The 17,406-nt window shown below is 43.1% G+C and overlaps 1 protein-coding gene across 5 annotated transcripts in view; it reads left to right on the top strand.

Moving 5' to 3' along the window:
* Positions 1–12,216, top strand: part of SPECC1 (sperm antigen with calponin homology and coiled-coil domains 1) — a 490,142-nt gene extending 477,926 nt beyond the window's left edge. For all 5 annotated transcript variants that reach the window (XM_073565376.1, XM_073565374.1, XM_073565375.1 and 2 more), the window contains 2 exons: positions 9,490–9,549; positions 11,234–12,216. In XM_073565376.1, the coding sequence (XP_073421477.1) occupies positions 9,490–9,549; positions 11,234–11,323 (150 nt within the window). In that variant the 3' untranslated portion in view covers positions 11,324–12,216. The remainder of the gene's footprint in view (positions 1–9,489; positions 9,550–11,233) is intronic.
* Positions 12,217–17,406: the final 5,190 nt, after the last annotated feature.

The raw sequence follows: 17,406 nt of genomic DNA, 5'->3' as shown, positions 1-17,406 counted from the left end.
GGCGGGGCTTCAGCCCCGGGGCCCCCACCACAAGAGCTTCTAAGGGGGCCCCCACCACATTCCTGCTGGCTGCTGCAATGGCACTCCATCCTCTCCCCACCTAAAAGTGAGTGACCGTGGGGGCGGCATTATGTGCTCTGCTACCAGCAGCATCTACAAGTAACCTGAACGCTGATGCTGCTGGTAGCGTGCAAAGGCTTGTGATGAGATCACAGGAGGTAAGGTGTCAGGGCCCCGATCATGTGACCCCTGTCTCCTCCCCTCCTGTGACCTCATCACAGGTCCTGTGCGCACAGCACAGAGCACTGAGAGCAGCCATGTATGTGGAGTGCGGCTCTGCGGGTGGAGGTCGGTGCTGGAGGCTCCATTATTCTCTATGTGGAGTGCGGCTCTGCAGGTGGAGGTCGGTGCTGGAGGCCCCATTATTCTCTATGTGGAGTGCGGCTCTGCGGGTGGAGGTCGGTGCTGGAGGCTCCATTATTCTCTATGTGGAGTGCGGCTCTGCGGGTGGAGGTCGGTGCTGGAGGCCCCATTATTCTCTATGTGGAGTGTGGCTCTGCGGGTGGAGGTCGGTGCTGGAGGCCCCATTATTCTCTATGTGGAGTGTGGCTCTGCGGGTGGAGGTCGGTGCTGGACGCTCCATTATTCTCTATGTGGAGTGCGGCTCTGCGGGTGGAGGTCAGTGCTGGAGGCCCCATTATTCTCTATGTGGAGTGGGGCTCTGCAGGTGGAGGTCGGTGCTGGAGGCTCCATTATTCTCTATGTGGAGTGCGGCTCTGCGGGTGGAGGTCGGTGCTGGAGGCTCCATTATTCTCTATGTGGAGTGCGGCTCTGCGAGTGGAGGTCAGTGCTGGAGGCCCCATTATTCTCTATGTGGAGTGCAGCTCTGCGGGTGGAGGTCGGTGCTGGAGGCTCCATTATTCTCTATGTGGAGTGCGGCTCTGCGGGTGGAGGTCGGTGCTGGAGGCTCCATTATTCTCTATGTGGAGTGCGGCTCTGCGGGTGGAGGTCGGTGCTGGAGGCTCCATTATTCTCTATGTGGAGTGTTCCTCTGCGGGTGGAGGTCGGTGCTGGAGGCCCCATTATTCTCTATGTGGAGTGTGGCTCTGCGGGTGGAGGTCGGTGCTGGAGGCTCCATTATTCTCTATGTGGAGTGCGGCTCTGTGGGTGGAGGTCGGTGCCGGAGGCTCCATTATTCTCTATATGGAGTGCGGCTCTGCTGGTGGACGTCGGTGCCGGAGGCTCCATTATTCTCTATGTGGAGTGGGGCTCTGCAGGTGGAGGTCGGTGCTGGAGGCTCCATTATTCTCTATGTGGAGTGCGGCTCTGCGGGTGGAGGTCGGTGCTGGAGGCTCCATTATTCTCTATGTGGAGTGCGGCTCTGCGGGTGGAGGTCGGTGCCGGAGGCTCCATTATTCTCTATGTGGAGTGCGGCTCTGCGGGTGGAGGTCGGTGCCGGAGGCTCCATTATTCTCTATGTGGAGTGCGGCTCTGCGGGTGGAGGTCGGTGCCGGAGGCTCCATTATTCTCTATGTGGAGTGCGGCTCTGCGGGTGGAGGTCGGTGCTGGAGGCTCCATTATTCTCTATGTGGAGTGCGGCTCTGCGGGTGGAGGTCGGTGCTGGAGGCCCCATTATTCTCTATGTGGAGTGCGGGTGGAGGTCGGTGCTGGAGGCTCCATTATTCTCTATGTGGAGTGCGGCTCTGCGGGTGGAGGTCGGTGCTGGAGGCTCCATTATTCTCTATGTGGAGTGCGGCTCTGCGGGTGGAGGTCGGTGCTGGAGGCGCCATTATTCTCTATGTGGAGTGGGGCTCTGCAGGTGGAGGTCGGTGCTGGAGGCTCCATTATTCTCTATGTGGAGTGCGGCTCTGCGGGTGGAGGTCGGTGCTGGAGGCCCCATTATTCTCTATGTAGAGTGTGGCTCTGCGGGTGGAGGTCGGTGCTGGAGGCCCCATTATTCTCTATGTAGAGTGTGGCTCTACGATTCGTGACCCCCGTCACGTGACGAGGGGGGCCCACAGAGTCTGAACTGCCCCGGGCCCTGGCTACCCTTAATCCACCCCTGACTACACCTCAAGGTTTCATATAAACAATAGGTCCAGAAAAGAACTGGTCTTGTAGCTGATATCAACTATTGATCATACAACTTCTATTTTTACACAAAGATTAAGAAACAAAAGCAATTAGCAACTAACACAGATTGTGTCCAATGCTGCTGTAGGTGGCAAGCCATCCACAGTGACTAAGTCACTTGACCATATGGTGTAAAGTAGTTCCCCAGAAATTTGACATTGATGACCTATTCCCTGGATAGGTCCTCAATATCAGATTGGTGTGGGTTTGACTCAAGCCACCCTCACTGACCAACTGCTGTTACCTCTGATGGTGGATGTACAGGTGCTTCTCACTAAATTAGAATATCATCAAAAAGTTAATTTATTTCAGTTCTTCAATACAAAACATGAAACTCATATATTACATAGAGTCATTACAGAGTGATCTATTTCAAGTGTTTATTTATGTTAGCGTTGATGATTATGGCTTACAGCCATGAAAATCCAAAAGTCATTATCTCAGTAAATTAGAATACTTTATAACACCAGTTTGAAAAATAATTTTAAAATCCGAAATGTTGGCCTACTGAAATGTATGTTTGGTAAATGCATTGATTACTTAGTCGGGGCTCCTTTTGCATCAATTACTGCATCAATGCAGCGAGGCATGGAGGTGATCAGCCTGTGGCACTGCTGAGGTGTTATGGAAGCCCAGGTTGCTTTGATAGCAGCCTTCGACTTGTCTGCATTGTTAGATCTGGTCTCTCTCATCTTCCTCTTGACAATACCCTGTAGATTCTCTATGGGGTTAAGGTCAGGTGAATTTGCTAGCCAATTAAGCACAGTGATACTGTTGTTTTTAAACCAGGTATTGGTACTTTTGGCCATGTAGACAGGTGCCAAGTCCAGCTGGAGAATGAAATTTCCATCTCCAAAAATCTTGTCGCCAGGGGGAAGCATGAAGTGCTCTAAAATTTCCTGGTAGATGGCTGTGTTGACTTTGGTCTTGATAAAACACAGCGGACCTACACCAGCAGAAGACATTGCTCCCCAAACCATCACTGATTGTGGAAACTTCACACTAGACCTCAAGCAGCTTGGATTGTGGCCTCTCCACTCTTCCTCCAGATTCTGGCACCTTGATTTCCAAATGAAATGCAAAATTTACTTTCATCGGAAAACAACACCTTGGACCAATGAGCAACAGTCCAGTTCTTTTTCTCCTTGGCCCAGGTAAGACGCTTCTGGCATTGTCTATGGGTCATGAGTGGCTTGACGCAAGGAATGCGACACTTGTAGCTCATGTTCTGGATATGTCCGTGTGTGGTGGTTCTTGAAGCAAAGACTCCAGCAGCAGTCCACTCATTGTGAATCACCCTCAAATTTTTAATGGCCTTTTCTTAACAATCCTTTCAAAGCTGTGTTTATCCCGGTTGCTTGTGCACCGTTTTCTACCACTCCTTTTCCTTCCACTCAACTTTCCATTAATATGCTTGGATACAGCACTCTGTGAACAGCCAGCTTTTTTAGCAATGACCTTCTGTGGCTTACCCTTCTTGAGGAGTGTGTCAATGACTGCCTTCTGGTCATCTGTCAAGTCAGCAGTCTTCCCCATGATTGTGGAGCCTACTGAAACAGACTAAGGGACCTTTTAAAATGCTTAGGAAGCCTTTGCAGGTGTTTTTTTGTTAATTATTCCGATTTACTGAGATAATGACTTTTGGGTTTTCATTGGCTATAAGCCATAATCCTCAACATTAACAGAAATAAACACTTGAAATAGATCACTCTATTTGTAATAACTCTATATAATATGAGTTTCAGTTTTTTTTTTTGAAGAACTGAAATACATTAACTTTTTGATATTATTCTAATTTATTGAGAAGCACTTGGATATAAACATTAAAAAGAGATGCACAGCTTCATATACTATGTAATGGCCACTATCAATAACTGCATATCAACTTTGGAGCTGCAAGAAGCTGATTGTTAGGGCTGCTTGTCATTAGACCCCTACTGAGCTGATATTGATGACCACTGTTATGGATAGGTTAACTATCAAATGCCTGGAGAACCCCTTCAAGACTTCACATTAGATAACCCATAAGCTTCAGGTGTATTGTGTAAAAGTGGTTATAACTAATGCTGATGTGTTTAACACTTTAAAGATATTATCCAGAATTTGAAAAAAGTTTGCCATTTTCTCCAAAAACAGTACAACTCCAGTCTCAACTTTCTGTGTAGTATATAAAGTCCATTTGCACAAAAAATATCTTTCAGTGAAATAATCATTCAGTTGACATTAAAGATAAGAGGATTTTTGAGGAGTAGGAATAGAACTTAGTAACAGCACACGTGAAATATACTTGGGTATACTAATAGATCACAGACATCACATAAGTCAACAGTGTGATGCAGCAGCAAAAAAGTCCAACACAGTTCTAGGATGTATCATGAGAAGCAGAGTCTAGATCACGTGAAGTAATTATCCCCCTCTACTCCTCCTTGGTCAGACTGCATCTGGAATACTGTGTCCAGTTCTTGGAACCACATTTTAAAAAAAGATATTGAAAAACTGGAGCAAGTTCAGAGGACAATTACCAGGGTCGTGAGCGGACTGCAAATTATGTCCTACGAGGAACGGTTAAAGGGTCTGGGAATGTTTAGCTTGCCAAAAAGAAGGCTAAGAGGAGACAGTGTAGAGGGATCATCCTTATTCTCATTTGCATGGAAACACGAGAAGCAGTGGAATGAAGCTGAAAGGGAGAAGACACAGATTAGACATTAGAAAAAAATATTTTGACAGTGAAGATAATCAATGAGTGGGACAGGCTGTCACGAGAGTTGTTGAGTTCTTCTTCAATGGAAGTCTTCAATCAGAGACTGAGCAGACTTCTATTGAGATGGTTTAGTGAATCCGCCATTAAGCAGGGAGTTGGACACAATTAACTAACGCTAACATTCTATAATTCTTTGAAATTTAAATTTTCCCCTAATATTCAATTTTTGTTGAATAAATTTCAATGCAATTTGATGAAAAATGCAAATACTAATAAGCCTCTAATTGTCCAGAAAATACATGTGTAACACTCTGAGGTCTACTAGCAGTGTATTTGAATGTGTGTTACAATGCAGGGAGCACAGTTTATGACACACAAGCCTTGGATTAAGAATTTTGTTTTAGTAGTAAAATTATCACTGAGCGGTTTAATACTGGCCTCCTTGTTAGCAGTGCATAAGACTAAAAAAGGCTACTAAAGTACTGTTGTTACAGTATTACTCACATCAATCAATTCAGTCACAATGAGTGACTATGCTACGACAACAGTTCTCTATATCACTTAAAGCAGAGGTGGGGAACCTTTTTCTGCCAAGGGCCATTTGGAAATTTCTACCATCAAATGGGGCTCTGCACAAAATTATCAGCTTGAAAATTACCCTACTATATTTGGTCAAACAATTAATTAACTCACCCCTAACGTGACAGCTGGAGCTGCTTCTCTTGGTGTGTCTTTGATGTTAGGTGATATTGAGCATGTTGCTTCTCACAACTGCTTTTCTAGGTTTGCATGGCTCTTGAGCACAGTGAACTCTTTGCGATAAGTTTTGTGAAGCATATAAATCACATAGGAGACACTGGGACTGCTATATACATCACAGGAGATTCTGAGGGCATATACATCACAGGGGACACTGGGACTGCAGTATATACATCACAGGAGATGCTGGGACTGCAGTATATACAACACAGGAGATGCTGTTGGGCACATACATCACTAGGGAGGGCGGGGGGTACAGACATCACTAGGGAGGCATAGACATCACTAGTGAGGCATATATATCACTGGGAGGGCTGGGGGCATATAATTCACTGGGGAGCTTGGGGGCATAAAATCACTGCTGAGGATGGGGGGCATATACAGTCATGGCCAATAGTGTTGACACCCTTGAAATTGTTTCAGAAAATGAAGTATTTCTCCCAGAAAATTATTGCAGTTACATGTTTTGTTATACACATGCTTATTTCCTTTGAGTGTATTGGAACAACCCAAAAAAAAAAGAAAAAAATGGCAAATTGGATATCATTTCACAAAAACCCCCAAAATGTGCTGGACAAAAATTTTGGCACCTTTACAGAATTGTGGGAAAACAGCTTTGCTTCAAGTATGTGATGCTCGTTCATACTCACCCTTGGCAAGTAACAGGTGTGAGCAATATGAAAATCACACCTGGAACCACTTAAAAAAAGGGGAGAAGTTAACTCAATCTTATATTGTGTTTCTGTGTGTGCACACAAAGCATGGAGAAATGAAAGAGGGGAAGAAAATAGCTGCAGAGTATTATGAGGAAACCTGCTCAGCCCGTGACTGACATCATTAGCCCACTCTCTGAGCCTTTAGAAGTGTGTGAAAAGGCGCCAGACATTTTACAGGGGCTGGTCCCCTCAAATCCAATTGCAGGGTATTTGAATTTGTGGGGACCCGCAAATATCAGGAAATTCGACCTAAAGTCGATTCTCTACAGATCGATCCTCTCAACTCTAATTCACGGCTATTCCAACTCCTACAAATTCTGCTGAGTGTGCATGTTTTTTTTTCGATAAACAGAGAGAGACAAGCTGTTGCCCGATTTCTCTGACCATAATTTATCTATCATGAAGACCAAACATCGGTTCTATGAAAATCCAATTTTCCTGATTCTATTTTCCACCAGATTTGTCATCAGGAAAAGGCCAGCACCTTACAGACCTATGGATGGATAGTTGATCCTGCTGATTAATACTTCTCTAATGTTTATGGGAAAATTAGTGATCCAGCAACAAACAAGTGCTGTACAAATATGATTATCCGCCAATTTTAAGCACCCAATTACTGATAAAAGTGGGAAAAAATATTTTCTTAAATTCAATTTTAATATTCCATTAAAAATATTCAAGCGATATTCCGCTGCTGTAGAAAGTTGCGCTCTCTAAGTGATGGCTCGGCAGAAGAGCGCTAGAAAGAAAATGACACTCTCATGTAGTATTATCCACACTAATGCTAGTATATCATATGATAGGTCAATATATAAGTCTGTACTCATCACATTATTATTAAAAGTGCAGTCTAAGTGTATATAATTCTGTCAGATGCCTCTCTGTATTAGTGCCACTATTATTTAGCACACACATTGTAGTAATTTCAAGATAATTGCCTAAAAGTATAGTTTATGCCTCCATTGTATTATATGGCACATCTAATATCGATGTCCAAATGACTCAATGTGTATGGACATGTTAAGCACCTTTTACAGTTGCAGATCCAGGTCATTAAATGACCGACTATAAACTATACACAAGCTACAGTGCATTCTATGCTCACAGGACAATCATTAAAATGATCGTTCTGTGCTCATTGAATATTGTTATTGGTAGAACCCATCCTGGTGATTACACAGGGTGATGGGCTGCCGATAATGATGGTTTTTAAGCCGCCCCTAAAATCATTGTACCCAATAAATGAGTGTGGGTGTTTGCCAATCTGGAGTGCTCAGTCCCTGATTATTTGCTCAAATTGTCAAATAGGGCTTGAATCACACAGTGCATCTGATGTGTACTGTACTATGTAAGCTGCCTCACTTGTTATCTTTACTGTACCCGTCACCATCATCTTCCCCTCGCAGGAAGGCTTTAATTTACTAAATATGTGTATGTAGCATAGTGCATACTATATGTGTTAATATTTGGTACTCGCCTACCGCCATCTTCTCTAGGATCCAGTGTTGCTCTGCACCCCTTCTCGGTGATGTTACTGCTCTTCAGACTCTCCAGTTCACACTGCGCTCTGCGTGACCCGAAAGTGGCATTTACAATGTAAGTCTATGGGGCGTCAGAACGTGGCTCCGCAGACTTACACTGTAAAAGAGACTTCCGTCTCCTACAAAGACCATAGAGTGACCCAGAAAGTCTGAAGAAGAGAGGAACAGCGCTGGATACCGAAGAAGATTTTATTATCATAAACTTAAAATACGTTCAAAAGCATGCACACATTTTTATGGGTTTTTCAGGTGGTTTCCACCTGAAAAAGACATTGTGTGCACATAGCCTTTAGGTAGTTTCTGAAGAGGATTTTGAGGCAGATCCGTTACAAAAACTCCCCAAAAAATACAGAGCATAGCCAGAGTCCCTTTTAATGAGAATCTGTCACACCAGGTCTGAGAGCAGATTTATGTAAAGACAAAATCCCTGATCCCAGCAGGCTATTTGCTGTAGTGTTAATAAAATCAACATTTTATCAGCAGGAGTTTATCACCAGAGGTCCATATCTGTGAGCTCTGTATAGCCGTACTCCCACCACTGATTGGCAGCTTTCTGCCTATGCACAGTGTACACATAAAGCTCAGTGGGGTGGGTGGGGTTATACAGAGCTCAGATTTCAGAGAATTGGTAGATCTGCAGCAGATAAAACTGATTTTATCAACTCTGGACTCTGCCCCTACATAACACTGCCCTCAGATGAGGGAGAATAAATCTAGTGACCGCTTCCCTTTAAGGAGTGACACCTGAGGGCTATGCACGAACCATTTCAGATATGTAGTAAAGGTAATGGGGTTTGGAAGTGCAATATTGCCATACAAAAATCCAGAGACTCTTCATGCCTCTGAGTACCTTTAGAATCACAATTATACATTAGTCAGTAGAAATCTAATCCACTCTCTAAATAATTTCCATTGACAGAATAACAACTGAGCTGGAATGATAGGGCAATGACACGCTGTGATTTGTCCTGATGAAGGAGTTTGGAACTTCGATACACTTTGACAAATAAACCGCATTCTTGGATACCGTTCTCCTCTTCCATCTTTGACTACCCTATGATTACATTTCAGCTTTTACCTTAGCCGTGCGTCTGTGGCAGCCTTGAGCCTTTAAAGGTTGTGCCGATACCTTTACTTTTGGTCTCCCCATTGTCATGCCGATAAAACCCTAGTGCGTCTATTGTTCTTCCAGTTTTCTACCTCATTGATAGAATAAGGTCTAAATGATAGATGTGAATAATTCCAGAATAATGTTTAAAATGTTTTGTTTTTTGTAGAAGAATATTCAGAATTGAGAGTCCTCAGTGGTTGATACCTTTTAATGGCTAACTGAAAAGATGGTAACACATTGCAAGCTTTCGAGACTACTCAGGTCTCTTCATCAGGCATAGACTAATACAAAATCTGAAGAGTCACATATTCTTCAGATTTTCAGATTTTGTATTAGTCTTTGCCTGATGAAGAGACCTGAGTAGTCTGGAAAGCTTGCAATGTGTTACCATCTTTTCAGTTAGCCATTAAAAGGTATCAACCACTGAGGACTCTCAATTCTGAATATTTTTCTATCTACTGGCTAACACGGTACAAAGATATACATCATTGCTTTTTGTAATAACTTTTTTGATTTTTTTTTTCGCAGAAGAGAAATTTAATGTTAGCTTTTCAAGCAGCTGAAAGCATTGGAATTAAAGCAAGTCTGGTGGGTACCAATGTTTCTAGTGTCTATATAAATTCTGCAACCACCTTCGACAGTCATATACCATCTCTAATATATGCAGTCCCATGTACTGTCATTGGAGGACGCTACAGCCAGACTTTAGTCTTTTAGAACCAGAATGAAATCTTTCCTTTCTATGTCAATATATAGAAGGTCAGTACGTTCTCGTGGAGAATCTGTGTCATGATATCCATAAGGGCTCATTCACACATCTGAGTTTTCCATGTACAAGAAAAATGGACCGATTATTCTGATTAGGCTTTGATCAGAGTGTGGTCCTAGTGTCATCCATTTTTCTTGTATGTGAAGAAATAAAAATCTAAAGTTTCTTCACCTTTTCCAGTTCTTTGAGAATCATCCGAGTGCGGTCCAATATATATCATGGACCCATAGACTTGCATGGCTGATTTTGATTTGACCCTGAGTTTAAAATCGGACTTGTCCTCCTCAATTTTTTGCGGATCGAGAGAACCAAGAAAAATCATCGACATGTTGAATCACTATTACAGATATGAGTGCAATCTGTGAAAACCAAAGATAGCACTCATGAGTGAAAGTCAGATGTCTACATGAGCCCTTACATTGGTGTTTTTTAGCCCTCTTGGGTACCGGGGCCTGGATAATAATAATATTAATAATAATAATAATAATACATTTTATTTCTATAGCGTCGACATATTCCGCAGCACTTTACATTTCAGAGGGGATTTTTACAGACAATAGACATTACAGCATAACAATAATCACATAGATTATAACAAATACCAAGAGGAATGAGGGTCCTGCTCGCAAGCTTACAGTCTATGAGGAAAGAGGTAGACACGAAAGGTGGGTGGTAACAGTTGCCCTGATTGTATGGACCAGCCATACAAGTTAAGGCCCCGTCACACATAGCGACTTACCAGCGATCCCGACACCGATATCAAGGTGTCAGGATCGCTGGTAAGTCGCTATGTGATCGCTGGTGAGCTGTCACACAGACAGCTTCACCAGCGATCAGCACAGCGATGCCGAGCACCCGGCATCGCTGGCCATCCCTGTAAAAATAGAATCAAAATAAAAAACATAGTTATTCTCCCCTTCCGACGTCCCGTTCAGCCATCCTGCCTCTCTCCACGCTCCGGTCCCAGTGATCCTTTGCGAGAATGACCGCGAGATGTCACGGTCTCGAGGGATAACAAAGTCTCGCGGTCATTCGTGCAAAGGATTACTGGGACCGGAGCGTGGAGAGAGGCAGGATGGCTGAACGGGACGTCGGAAGGTGAGAATATCTCTATTTTTTATTTTTTTTATTATTTTTTACACCTGATTGCTGGTCTCCCGCCTGTCACACACAGCGATGCGTGCTGGCCAGCGGGAGACCAGCGACCAAAGAAATGTCCAGAGGTTTCTTGCAGCGATCAGCGATACCGGCAGGGAGGCCGCTCGCTGATCGCTGTCACACACAGCGATCTCGCTGGTGAGATCGCTGTTACGTCACAAAAGTTGTGACTCAGCAGCGATCTCGCTACCGAGATCGCTTAGTGTGACGGGGCCTTTAATTCAATGCACCCCTTAAAGCTCTATGCCATACTATGTGGTTTGGGATTTACAGTAGGTCTCATGAACTGTCTGGAGGCCATATGCTTGGCTTTAGCTCTCTTATCAGTTTTTCTTTTCTCTGCAGGAGCTCAATGAGTTGATGTTCACAGATCGTCCAGACTGGCAGAGTGTGATGCAGTATGTGTCTCAGATATACAAGTATTTTGAGACATAAATGAAGGCTGTGAATAAGAAGACTGCTACAGAGGAAGCACATATTCACTTTATCGATCAGGTCTATCTCGATAAGAGCAGAGCTTCACACTGCATTATGAATGTGTGGAGGCAACACGTTGAGCTCCTGGATCCTGGTGCTGACTGTATGACGTATAACATGAGCGGGGATTATAACGCTGCCCTTAATAAACCCCATCACCTCGATCATCAGCCTCTGGCATGGATACACTAACCTAGAAGTCCTACAATACTGCGACCATGGTCCTTGTAAAAATTGACACGGTGTATTTCTGAGGTTTCTGAACCTCGAGATTTGGCAGAAGCTTCAATAACAGCAATGATTGACGTTATTTTCTGCAGGTCACAGAAAAAAAAATATATGCATTACTTTACAAGTAACTGGGATTTTTGCTATTTATACACTACTAGACTGAATTCTACGGCATAGAAGGACGTTGAATATTTCTAGAAGACTTCATTTACGTAGGTGAATGGACGTATCACATCAGAGAGGACACTCATAATTCCATAATGGTTACCTGATCTGTTTTGCACGAGATGCACACATCCATATTGTACGATATGATCTCTGGTCCCTGACATAAGTGCCATGCTTTAGTAAGAAACGTTTTCCTAATCTATTAACCTGTCCACTACCAGCAGAGATTTCAGAGCCGATACAATGGAGTTAAATAACATATGCAATCCCATAAAGTAAAGGGTTCAGCTATACCCCTTGTTCTTTACAGAAGCAATGTGTCAGTGTTACCCTGAGCTTCAGCCTGCGGTGATATTCCCATTTTGCCACCGTGGATTTTTTTTATTATGGTAATGCACTGTTGTAACTGAGGGGATGGTTACCCCTTCTAAATAAAATACACCTGATATTAATTATTCTGCAGCTTTTTCTTGCATTTGATTCATATTTAAGCAACTTATGATGAGTACAATCTGGGCTGCTGCTCAGCTGACCGAGGCTCAGGAAACCCTTGGCCAGATTGCTCTCATCATTAGTGGCGCACCAGGCAGGCAGCATTACTGCCTACAGCAGAGCCACAGGAAACTGTTCTCTTCTCACCCAACTCTTTCTCTATAACTCTGATGCTGCATACATTAATAAAATACCAGACCAGAAGAGAAAGGAATTGATGCCACAGGGGATAGTCTGTAGAAGTGAGTACACTTTAAAGAAAAACAAACACTGTAAGGGATAGCATAATGGTGAATAGGGGGGAGGGTATAGGATGCTATATAATGACTTGATTGGGAGGAGAGATGACACTATGCAGGGACTTATAATGAATTGGGGTGGGTTGATATTGCTTTATCAGGGCTTATAATGAATTGAGATGTATGAGATAATGCTGTATAAGGGTTTATAATAAATTGGAGTGGGAGAGAATGCTATACAGGGACTTGCAATGAATCTGGTGGTGGGAGAGGATGCTATACAGGGACTTGCGATGAATCTGGTGGTGGGAGAGGATGCTATACAGGGACTTGCAATGAATCTGGCGGTGGGAGAGAATGCTATACAGGGACTTGCAATGAATCTGGTGGTGGGAGAGGATGCTATACAGGGACTTGCAATGAATCTGGTGGTGGGAGAGGATGCTATACAGGGACTTGCAATGAATCTGGCGGTGGGAGAGAATGCTATACAGGGACTTGCAATGAATCTGGTGGTGGGAGAGAATGCTATACAGGGACTTGCAATGAATCTGGTGGTGGGAGAGAATGCTATACAGGGACTTGCAATGAATTTGGTAGTGGGAGAGGATGCTATACAGGGACTTGCAATGAATTTGGTGGTGGGAGAGGATGCTATACAGGGACTTGCAATGAATCTGGTGGTGGGAGAGAATGCTATACAGGGACTTGCAATGAATTTGGTGGTGGGAGAGGATGCTATACAGGGACTTGCAATGAATCTGGTGGTGGGAGAGAATGCTATACAGGGACTTGCAATGAATCTGGTGGTGGGAGAGAATGCTATACAGGGACTTGCAATGAATTTGGTGGTGGGAGAGAATGCTATACAGGGACTTGCAATGAATCTGGTGGTGGGAGAGAATGCTATACAGGGACTTGCAATGAATTTGGTCATTGGAGAGGATGCTATACAGGTACTTGCAATGAATCTGGTGGTGGGAGAGAATGCTATACAGGGACTTGCAATGAATTTGGTGGTGGGAGAGGATGCTATACAGGGACTTGCAATGAATCTGGTGGTGGGAGAGAATGCTATACAGGGACTTGCAATGAATTTGGTGGTGGGAGAGGATGCTATACAGGGACTTGCAATGAATTTGGTGGTGGGAGAGGATGCTATACAGGGACTTGCAATGAATTTGGTGGTGGGAGAGGATGCTATACAGGGACTTGCAATGAATTTGGTGGTGGGAGAGGATGCTATACAGGGACTTGCAATGAATTTGGTGGTGGGAGAGGATGCTATACAGGGACTTGCAATGAATCTGGTGGTGGGAGAGGATGCTATACAGGGACTTGCAATGAATCTGGTGGTGGGAGAGGATGCTATACAGGGACTTGCAATGAATTTGGTGGTGGGAGAGGATGCTATACAGGGACTTGCAATGAATCTGGTGGTGGGAGAGGATGCTATACAGGGACTTGCAATGAATCTGGTGGTGGGAGAGGATGCTATACAGGGACTTGCAATGAATTTGGTGGTGGGAGAGGATGCTATACAGGGACTTGCAATGAATCTGGTGGTGGGAGAGGATGCTATACAGGGACTTGCAATGAATTTGGTGGTGGGAGAGGATGCTATACAGGGACTTGCAATGAATCTGGTGGTGGAAGAGGATTCTATACAGGGACTTGCAGTGAATTGTTGGGTGGGAGAAAACATTATACAGTGACTTGGAATGAATTCAAATATGAGAGACCACTACACAGGGACTTGTAATGAATTGATGGTGGGAGAGGGAGAATGCTATACAGGAATTTACAATTAACAGGGAAGAGAGGACACTATACAGGGACTTGTAATGAATTGAGGGGTGAGAGAGCATGCTGTATAGGGATTTATATTGAATATACAGGGACTTATAATTAATTGGGGGCGGGAGAGAATATTATACAGGGATGTGTAACTAACAGGGAAGAAAAGACACTATAACGGGACTTATAACGAATTGGGCGAGAACGCTATACAAGGACTTATAATGAATTGAGTGGGAGAGAATACATTACAGGGTAGTGTAATTAACATGAAAGAGAAGACACTATACAGGCACTGAGAATGAATTTGGGGATGGAAGCGGATGCTATACAGGGACTTAGAATTAATTAAAGTGGGAAAAGAATGCTACCCAGGGACTTATAATGAATGGGTGAGAGAGGACACCATACAGGGACTTATAATGAATTGGGAGGTGGGAGAAAACATTACACAGTGACTTATAATGAATTGGGGTGGGATAGAATGCTATACAGGGACTTATAATTATTTGGGGGCTGGGAGAGGATGCTAAAAAGCAACTTATAATTAAGAGGGGAGAGAGGACATTATACAGTGACACAGTGACATAATGCATTGGCATTAAAGAGAATTCTGTACAAGGACTTATAATGAATTGGGGGTGGGAGATAATGCTATAAAGGGATTTGTAATGAGAAAGGACAAGTACTTAGAAATAATTTGGTGATATAATAACAGTGATTGAAAAATTTATACATATTGGACAGCAGAAATAATAGTTAATGGGGGGCACAGTGCTGGTTTATCAATTTAGATTTTGAATGGGGCCTGGCTACTTATATATTAATGGTGTGGTACATATTTATATTAAGGGGCAGTGAAGGTGAGTTGCATTCAGGAGGCAAATGTCTATATACAATATATGTGAATTGTTTTCCAGGACAGGTGATCAGTGGGGTAAAATGAGCCATGGCTGGAAGATGTCTTGTCTACATGAAGGTCTGACCAGATGGAGAAAAACAGAAAGCGACTATCAGATGAAATGTCAGCAGTAAGTCACTGGATGTAAATATGAGAGCGGGCGTTCAGTGGGATGAGCCCTGGACCATGTGGTCTTTCTAAAGAAAGCTGGGCCAGCGAACCAGAGCACCCACTGAGCCTCGTGTCTCCACAATGATTATCCACAAAATAGATTTACACGTTCCCAGTAGCTTCTCTATTCTGATTTCATGGAACCATTTTGGCATAAATGAAACTTTAACTAAATCTGTTGCAACGAAAGAGATACCTGGGGCATGGCACCCGTTGTGCACACCAGTAGGATTTAGAAACACTTCCTGGATAAATAAAAGCTGAAACAATATTTACCAGTTTTGTGAAGTTAAAAGATTTCTTTGTAGCGCTCACTAAGTCAATATTTTTACAGCTTGCCTACATGCCAGGTCTTTTTTGTGTTGTGTTTTTTTTTAGCCACTCTTTATTGACTATGTGCTTTCATCATATGCTTCAGGTGTGCAGATATACAATACTTGATGTATTAAATGTCAATGCTTTTCAATTTGTGCCCCCTGTAGAGACACGAGGGTCAGTGGGTGCTCTCGTCCATTGTCCTGGCTGTCTTTAGCAGTCATTGGATCCAATAACAGTTATTGGATCAGTAACAGTAATCAGCATATAGCACATTCCCAGCAACTACATAAGATGGTGCAAGTGACAGAGTCTCACCCTTCGCTGGCTTGCCAGGGATTAGAAGCTCTGTGACTTCTGGGCATCCAGGGTCAACTACCCCAACCAGCAGCACCCCCCTTTTGGTGGGCACCCACCGTGAGGAGGTAGCTTAGGAAGGTGATGGAGCACAGTGAGGTATGTGGCCAGGTGACCAGACTGTCCCAACCTGGGTTAGCCAAACAAATTTTTTGGCTCAGTGTTGGGAAATGGCGCAGTTCTGTAATCCACCAGCTGGAACCATGGTCCCTAGGCTGAAGTCCTGTAGAATCAAACCAGTGACAGAAGTAGGCCCCTATTTATGTATTTCAGCTCCAATTTCAGGGCATTGTGCCCCACAGGATTGGGGGACAGGGATGATAATCATGGGCGTTTCCTCATTGTTCGCTAGTTCAAATAGACTGCATAACTGTTCTTCAAATGATGCAGAGCAGTACACCGCAGAGAAAATCATACAAATTCATACAGGATGATAATTTTATTAATGCAATAAAATTGTCAAAACACATGAATAAAAGGGGAATCAGGAAAAAGACTAAAATAACAAAATGGAAGGGGACGGATGTGCATAGCATATAAACATGATGAAAATATTGACAATGATTATATATAACTAGATGACCATGCAATATTACATATTGAAAAATCCACATCTGGTGAAAAAGTACATCAAATACAACCTAGAAAAGGAAAACCTATGACAAGGTATTAATGTGCAATAAATAATAGACAGCATGAATATTCAACCTAATCATGTGTGTAGCCATAACAATTGTAAAATTAAATATTGTCCAGAAAGTGTATACTGGCAAATAACAGAAGAATAATTATAAATTAATGATATATTGCACAAAACCCGATTGCATAAAGCCCTATTGAGCCAGTAGAGAGTGTAATTTTGTAGTTTCCCTCACGTAAATGCACAAATATGGTAAGATAAAATACAAAAGGTATATAGGCTATAAGAAGTAGTAAACCAATGTATTTGAAAAAATCATATGCTAGATGACACATAGAAATACATACTGACCTAGTGGAGCACACTAAATCCAACACGTGTTTCGCTTCTGCTTCGTCAGGGCGTGAGGTGGAGAAGAAGTGAATAATTTAAATAGGGTCTGCACTGCTGAATATACAGTACAAGTGTTTCTCACTAAGTTAGAATATCAACAAAAGTTATTTTATTTCAGTTCTTCAATACAAAAAGTGAAACTCATATATGATATAGAGTCATTGCAAACAGCGTGCTTTATTTCAAGTGTTTATTTCTGTTAATGTTATGATTATGACTTACAGTCAATGAAAACCCAAAAGTCATTATGTCAGTAAATTAAAATAATTAAACCTGCAAAGGCGTCCTACGCATTTAAAAAGGTCCCTTAGTCTGTTTTGGTAGGCTCCACAATCAT

This window comes from Dendrobates tinctorius, unplaced genomic scaffold (assembly GCF_039654945.1).
Source record: "Dendrobates tinctorius isolate UK_male_01 unplaced genomic scaffold, ASM3965494v1 ptg000016l, whole genome shotgun sequence".
Taxonomy (NCBI): Eukaryota; Metazoa; Chordata; class Amphibia; order Anura; family Dendrobatidae; genus Dendrobates; species Dendrobates tinctorius.
The sequence above is the reverse complement of the archived record's forward strand: the minus strand, read 5'-3'. Positions and strand labels throughout refer to the sequence as shown.